General features: G+C 67.9%; 1 protein-coding gene across 1 annotated transcript; it reads right to left on the reverse strand.

Moving 5' to 3' along the window:
• Positions 1 to 422: 422 nt before the first annotated feature.
• C1QTNF8 (C1q and TNF related 8) lies at positions 423 to 3,189 on the reverse strand. Its single transcript, XM_032269419.1, has 3 exons — positions 3,083 to 3,189; positions 1,706 to 1,909; positions 423 to 1,031 (listed from the first exon to the last, which is right to left on the reverse strand). Exons 2-3 carry the CDS (start codon positions 1,896 to 1,898, stop codon positions 481 to 483), a joined length of 744 nt encoding a protein of 247 aa, XP_032125310.1. The 5' UTR covers positions 1,899 to 1,909; positions 3,083 to 3,189; the 3' UTR covers positions 423 to 480.
• Positions 3,190 to 7,846: the final 4,657 nt, after the last annotated feature.

Below are 7,846 nucleotides of genomic sequence, written 5' to 3' on the forward strand. Positions count from 1 at the left end.
TCCCTGCACACAGCACACAACCACTCAATCCCCGCACACAGTCAGCGCTCAACCAATCCCCGCACACAGCACACAACCACTCAATCCCTGCACACAGTCAGCGCTCAAGCAATCCCCGCACACAGCGCTCAAGCAATCCCCGCACACAGTCAGCACTCGAGCAATCCCCACACACAGTCAGCGCTCAAGTAATCCCCGCACACAGTCAGCACTCAAGCAATCCCCACACACAGTCAGCACACAACCACTCAATCCCTGCACACTGTCAGCACTCAAGCAATCCCCGCACACAGTCAGCACACAACCACTCAATCCCTGCACACAGTCAGCACTCAAGCAATCCCCGCACACAGTCAGCACTCAAGCAATCCCCGCACACAGTCAGCACACAACCACTCAATCCCTGCACACAGTTGGTGCTTAAGCTCTGCTGCCTCCACCGCACACGGGCAGCGTGCCCAGCCGCGGGCCCTCTCCCGGCTACGGCTCGGCGGCCGGCTTGACCAGGTGGCCGCTGAAGGTGATGTAGAGGTCCCCGAGCTCGCCGTAGACGGCGTTGTCCTGGTCACGCCGGAACATGCGCACCCAGACGGTGTCGCCCGCGGCCAGCGGCAGCAGCAGGCTCTGGGCCTGCATGAGGCTGCGCTCGCTGGGCTGCGCGTACAGCACGGCCGCGGGCCGCCGGTTCCACATGACGTGCAGGTAGGTCTCCTTGGAGTTCCAGGTGTGCACGTTGAGGCTGAGGAAGTAGACGCCGGGCACCGCGCAGAGGAAGCGGCCCGCGGCCAGGTCGAAGGCGCCGTCCAGGTTCACCAGCTCCGTGTCGAAGGGCACCGCCTGGAAGCCGTGGGAGCTGTGCAGGCCCTCGCGCCGGCCCACGGAGAAGGCCGCGTAGGCACGCTGGCACGGGGCGCCTGGTGGCCCCAGCTGCCCCTTCTGGCCTTTGCGGCCCTGCAGGCCCGGGGAGCCCGGCGGCCCCTCCTTCCCGCTCCTGCCGGAACGCCCTCGGACCCCGGCCTCGCCCTTCTCACCTGCAGAAGACAAACGGAAGCCGCGGGTTGGGGCCGGGCGGGGCGGCCGCCCCCATTCCAGGCACCCAGGCCAGGGGCTGGGGCTCCAGGGTCACTGTAAGGACACAGTCCCTGCAAGCGACCTCCCCTCTCCCAGCCTCCACGCCCACAAGCCATGCTACAAAGGTTTGGCTGGGCCAAGGCCTGCGCTGGGGCGGTCCCCACGGGGAGGGCAGGGACGTGGGTGCTCAGGGCCAGCTGCAGAAGAGGGTCTGGGTTGGGTGTTAAATAAAGAATGAGAAGCTGGGAAGTTCTTACCCACGTCTAACCTCAGCACAGCCTGCTGTCCAGCCCTCAGGACAGTGCAGCCTCTGGTGTGGGGTCTCAGGCAGCAGGGTGGCCCACTCTCCCTTCCCAAGGTGCTGCCAGTTTGGGGATCCCAGGAACCCTGGCCCCTTCCTCAGGGTCCTCAGCACCCCACTTTGGTTCATGGGTCCCTCCCCAAGCCAGGCTTCTTCCTGCTTCAGGGGGGGAACTGGGAGTGTCCCTGGGCAGAGATCGTGGCCAGGGCAGAGACCCGTGCTCAGTGAGCCCCTCCTGGTCCCTCCTCCCCAGCCCCAGGTCCCGGCCCCACTGCCTCTGGGCTGCTGGGCCCTGGTGGGGAGCCACGCAGGCATCACCCCCACAGGCCTCACCTTTGAGGATTTCGATGTCTATGGTGGGCCGCACTCGGGGAAGCCCCCACCACGGGTCCCCGTCACTCGCCCGGGCGTAGGGGCCAGGCGGCCAGGCCGGGCGGCAGCAGCTCACACAGGGCCTCCTGGGCAGCCCGGGCCAGGCCCCCGTGGGCAGCAGCAGTGCCAGGAGCAGCAGGGCGGGAGCTGCCATCTTGGTCAGGGCTGGGGGAGAGGGGAGAGGGAGGGACTGAGGAGGAGGTATCCCAGCTGGAGCCCCCAGACCCTGCAGCTGCCCGGCCGTGCCCCCGTTGGGGGAGATAGGGGTGGGGGCGGGAGCTCCTGCCTGGGCATGGCTTGTCCTGGCCCAGCAGGTGAGGCCGAGGCTGAGGCTCTGGGCTGCACCAGGCACCCTGGACACCTGGAGTCGGGAGTCCTGGTCCCCAAAGCTGGGTCCCTGCACCCGGCAGGTGAAGGGGAAGCCGTCATGGGCACAGGGGTGTCCGAGGCCACCTTCCACACTCAGGAGCGGTGGCCACCCAAGGCCCCACCTGCTGTGGCTGGGCAGAGCCCTGGGGCACAGACTGCTGCACTGCTCCCGGGAAAGGCCCCCAAGGCTGGCCTGGTGCAAGGGGCCCTGCGCAGCGCAAGGAGACCCAGCTGCAGCCAGGCCTGCCTCACCGGACCCAGCGAGCTTATAGCCGGAGCCCCAGGACAGGGCCTGCAGGGGCCTCGGGAGGCCGCCCCCAACCTTGGTGCCGAAGGGGAGCCAGAGCCAGCCTGGTCCTCCTGGACAGACCCCCTCCTGGCTCAACCAGCACCTGCCAGGACAAGCCTGGTCTCAGTTTCCCTCTCTGGCAGGTAGGGCTTGCCCACATCACTCCCCCCACGGCCACATCTGGAGGCTTGGCCAGGAATATCTCCTGCGGGGGAAGGTGCTTGGGATCGGGGTCCTCCATCTTCCCTGAACACGGGCTCTGCTGGACAAAGATTTAGGCTGCCTCCTTCAGGAAGCCCTTTGGGATTGCAGCGCAGAGCAAGGTCCTTCCTCTTGCAGTGGGTCATTCCAGGTGGGTGGAATGTCTCTGGCGGCCGAGATCCCCTCTGCCTGCCTCCTCACCAGCTCAGCATACCCTGACTCAATTTCTGGCCCCACTGGAGACCAGAAGACCCCCCTGGACTCCTCCAGTGGAGGGAGCCTGGCAGGAGTGGGCATGTCCGCAGCACTTGCCCCACACAGAGGCCTGCAGGAGTGCCCACAGAGTTCCCGAGCCTCCCAGACCCGGCCCCGCCAGGCAGACGGTCGGGGCTGGATCCTGCTCCTCAGGTTCAGCCCGGCCTGGCCAGGGCGGCTGTGAGGACCCCCACAACCACCCCCAGGCTCCGCGCTCCCGTTACCGTCTCAGGGACGCTCCCTGTGTCCTCCCTGCCTGGCCGGCCGTCTGTGTTTCTGTCCCCGCAGCCCAGCGTCAAAGAGCCCTTTCATGCCTGCCCGGGCGCCTGTGGCTTCCTCTGGGCCGGCCAAGACCAACAGGCCGAGGGCCAGCGCCGCTGGGCTCCGGACAGGATGCTGGCAGGGCCCTCGAGTCCACCACGCAGCCGGCTTCGCGGCCCCCGGGGCCTCCTGGCAGCTCCACACCCATGAGTGGGGCTGGGGGCCTGGCGTCTCGGCCGGCTGGGGTGGGGACGGCGCGGTGGGCACTGCTCTCCTCCATGGGGAAACCAAGCCTGCTGCCCGCCCAGGACGCAGTGCCCTAAGGAGGAAGCTGTGTCTGGTGGGTTGGCGAGGGGGCTGGAGCCAAGGCTGCCATGCTGCCCGCCCAGGACGCAGAGCCCTCACGCCCTCATGCCGCCGGCGGGGAAGCTGGACTGGACGGAGCCCGGCTCTGACCCTGGGCCTCTGGACACAGACACGCGGCCATTCCCACAGGCCCCGTCCCTGTTGCCGGAGGCACTGGGCTGGCGAGAGAATGGTGGCGGCCTTGCCCGAAAGCAGGCTGGGGCGGGGAGGGGCCCCGGGCTGGCTCAGTCCCCTCAGCTGATTCGTGTGCCACCTGGGGTCCTGTGCTCCGTCCAGCCCCTCAGCTAGGCCTGGCCCTCAGCCCCCTCCCCGCCCCGGGCAAAGAGTGATGAGGAGAGGAGGTTGGGGTGAGGGGGGACCAAGGGTCCGCCTGCGGGGCTTCGTGTGCCAGGCTGCAGGCAGCAGGGCTGGGGAGGGCTGTGGTGGGGGCCACGCCAGCTGCAGCTGGTTCCAGGCTCCCCCCTCCAGCTGGCCCTGGGCGGTGACAGCTCACCCTTGGCCGCAGCACCCAGCAGGCCCCGCAGGCCCCTCTGGGGACAACCACCCTCACCCTGTTGGCTGTGGCGGCACAGATGAGGTGTGAAGACCGGAGGCCCCGTGACTGGCGCCTGCAGCCGCCCCAGCCAGCTCTGCGCGGCTCTGACCTGGGCGGTGAGAACACAGCTCTGCAGATGCGTCTCACTGGGACGGAATGGGGGCTCCTGTGTGGCCACCCCCTCATAGCCCGTGGGACTCCCAGGGCTTGTGGAGAAAGACAGGCGGATGCCCACACCCCACTGCTCCCTGGGTCTGAGCCGCAGCCTCGCCCGTGAAATGGGCACCTCTGCAGCTCAGAAGTGTCCAGAACATCCCTGTGGCAGGCGGGGGCTGCTAAGGTCCAACGAAGGGGGACCCAAGTCCCCTTCCTGTGCCCCTCAGTGCCCCCAATGCCAGCAGAGCTGCCCCCAAAAAGAGAGGCAGTGTTCCTGACAGTCCCCCATGTGTGGGGCGGGTCCCAGAGCCTCCCCAAGCACAGAGCAGGGTGGAGGGAGGCCGAGGGGTGGGCGGGAGCATGGAGGGTGACTCAGTGGGGCAGGACAGCGCGTCTCCTGGACAGAAATAGCCCTGGCCATGCACAGCCACTGCATCACCGTGGCGACAGGGGAGCGCTGCTGCTGGGCGCCCTGGGGCCGGCCCCCCACGGACACTCAGCAGTGACCCAGGCGAGGCCAGGAGGGCTGCCCCTCCTCGTGCTGAGGGGCACCTGTGCCAGTGAGGGGCGAGCGGGGGTGCCGGGCCCTGGGGAAGGGGCCTCGGCAAGACCCCCAACTTCGTGCCCCCCAGAGTTCAGCTACCTGCTGTGCAGACAGGGGCTCCTGGATGCCTGGGCTCGCTGGGCTCCCAGGAGGAGCAGCCCATCTTCCTAAAGTAAGGCGTTTGGGATGGCACCCAGAAAACAGCGCGGACTCTGTCCATGGGGTTCAGGGTTCAGGGTTTTATTAGACTGGAGAGTCTGGGGCTCCTTTATCAGCACAAGGCAGGCGGCCCCCGAGTGTCCTAGCCTGGTGGGTGGCCTGCACATGGGGGAGTGGGGGCTCAGGAAACAGGGTGGGGGTGTCGGCCCCTCTTCAGCGGGGCGTCACCTGCGTCGCGGCAGCCATCAGCCCCCCTGCATCCGCCCGCCCTGGCATGGGAGCAGCGGGTTCAGGGCCTCCGGGCCGTGAAGTGCATGTGAGGCCTGACGGCATTGAAGCCGCCTCGTGCTCAGAGCAGCGGCTGGCTGGGTGCTGTCCGGCCCCTTCTCCGTGCCCCCGCCCTCGGCTCTCCCTCAGCCAGCCCCTCCCGGAGGGGATGAGGGGCCGCAGCCTGGTGAGGACCTGAGGGCTGGAGCGCTGCCTGGGCCAGGCGATAATGAAGCCTGAGTGTCGGCTGGCGCGCAGGGAACATTATCTCCCGGGCCTCTAAATGGCCACTTCCCGAGAGGCCGCGTGACGAGCCGCCGATCCGGAGGGGGTGACAGCCAGCAGCTCCCGGTGGGGCTGGAGCGGGCATATCAGGGACCTCACCCACACCCACACCCACGGAGGCTGGCACGGGGCTCCGCCCATAGCCCTGAACGCAGGATGGGGCAGTGCCAGGCCACCCCTCCTGCAGCAGGCCGACACCCACCCACACCCCACCCCTCCCTGGCCATGGTATCCAAGGAGGCGGGGAGTGAAGACCTCTCAGGGGTCTTTGAGTTCACCAGTGACTGCCCAGCTCCAGGCCACCGCCCCCCCATGCCAGGGACCAGCATCTAACTGGCTCCAGGCCCCTCCATGCCATGGGGACAGTAGAGGTCGTTCCTCATTGTTGCCTGGCTGGTCACTGCCCCAGGACCTGTCTGGTGCCCGTGAGCAGCTTTGAGGAGCTTCCTGCGCAGGACAGGAGCTGCCTGCTGCCCCCGGGTGAGGCTTTACGCTGGGTCTTCTCCTCTGCTCCTGGCTGCCAGGACCCAGTGGCGACAGCACCCGGGGTGAAATTTAATGACACCTCGAAGAATGAGAGCCGGGCCCCAGTCGTCGCCGTGGCGACGGGATGTTTTTCTCTGGAACAGGCTGCGCAGGAGAGAAGGGCCTGGAAGCTTTTGGGCCCACCTTGCAGGGTCAGCGTCTGCGCTCCCACTTCAGAGCGGCTGCCTGCTCCTGGACGGTCACGGGGCCGCAGGAGAAAGGCCAGGAAGACCCAGCCGTGCCAAGGCTTCGGGCTGAATCACGTGGCAGGGCCCAGGCGTTCCCAGGCCTCAGCGTCCTATCTGCAAAATGGGGATGAGTACCCTCTCTCCAGGGGTCACTGACATGGACTAGGCCCTAGCCACTGCCTACATACAGCTCCCCCCAAAGCAGAAAGCAGGGAGGGACTGCCTGAGTCTATCCACCCCCCAGGGGTGCCCTCACCAACATGCCCTGCCACAGACACCTCTTCCTCCCACAGGACTCAGGGCCAAGGGAGAGGGGCCGCCTGACTGGGCACCAGGGTGAGAGCGTCCAGGACGTGAGTGGCGAGGCCTCAGTGAGCTCCAGATGAGGCAAGAGGCCCAGCCCTGACACCTCCAGCCCTGCTCCCAGACCCTGTGCCTTGGTCTGTGTGGTGGAAGTCAGGCCCCCTCCTCCAGGAAGCCCTCCCTGCCTGCTCACAGCTTCACCCAGATTTCTCTCCATGCAGGCATGGCCACCTGGTGGGCCATGACCAGGAGGCGTCAGCAGGTGGGGGAGAGAGGTCTGCTAGCCCCACGTGAAAGGCACCCCACTCTCCTCTCAGCACCCCCAGCAGCAACTTCCACCTGCTGACCCCACCCAGCTCAGAGAGCTGCCCAGGTGGGTGTCCGAGTGGGTGGTTGAGGCAGGGGGCTTGTACCTGTTACCTCCCCGGCCCCTCCAGGCTGGGACCAGAGCCCTGTGGGCCTGGATCTTGGAGACGGCACCCCCTCCCACATGCTCTCCGGGTGGGCCCCAGCCCCGGGGAGGGTGCAGGAGGGACCCCTGCAGATCTGCCCAGCTGACTCTGGGGGTCCTGGGCTCAAATGTCGGGGACAGCGGGGCCCACCTGGAGAATCACCCCAGCAGGTGCGCCCGCAGTGGGAGGAGCTTTGGGCGGAGCGCGTGCCCAGTCTAGAAGGGTGTGCAGGTTGAAGCCGGGGTCCTGGAGGTGCAGGAGAAGGTGGGGAGATGCAGTGGTCTCAAAGGATGTCCCAAGGCCCCAAGACCCTGGAGAAAGGATGGAGGAGCTGGCCCTGGTGGGGGACGGGGAGAGGCGCGGGAGGGGAGCGAGGTGGCCGGGCTCTGGGCTGGCCACGCCGTCCGTGGACACGCTGGGCTGTGCGGTGGAGCCCCCCAGCCCTCACCTGGGCTTGTCCTGCCCTCTGAGGCACAGGGGCTCCTGCTGCCGGGCTCTGACCCCAACCCCCTCCCCCACGGTTGGGATGAGTCCGTGGGTAGAGCCGCTGCACAGGGGACCCAGACTCCAGCCCAGACAGACACACCCCTCGTGCGCAAAGCGAACGTGCTCTTTATTTGGGAGTCGAGGGACAGAAAATGCAGGACGGCGTCAGCGCAGTGCCAGCCACTCACTGGCACCCGGGCAGCTACAGGACCGTGGGGTCGCGGCGCCGCCCCCAGACCCCCGCCCTGGCCTCCTCCCGGCCCGGGTTTGCGTCGCTGTCCTGGGCGATGGTCGCTTGCCCTCTGCCGGCTGCGCCAGGAAATGCGGTCTCGCCGGCGCCTGGGGCTGACCCCGCCCCGCCGCGTGCAGCCCCGCCCCGCCGCGTGCAGCCCCGCCCGGCCGCGTGCAGCCCCGCCCCACCCCGGGGAGCCCCGCCCCGCCCCGTGCAGCCCCGCCCCACC

Source organism: Sapajus apella, unplaced genomic scaffold (assembly GCF_009761245.1).
Source record: "Sapajus apella isolate SASKATOON/1434 unplaced genomic scaffold, GSC_monkey_1.0 scaffold192, whole genome shotgun sequence".
In the NCBI taxonomy this organism is placed as follows: domain Eukaryota; kingdom Metazoa; phylum Chordata; class Mammalia; order Primates; family Cebidae; genus Sapajus; species Sapajus apella.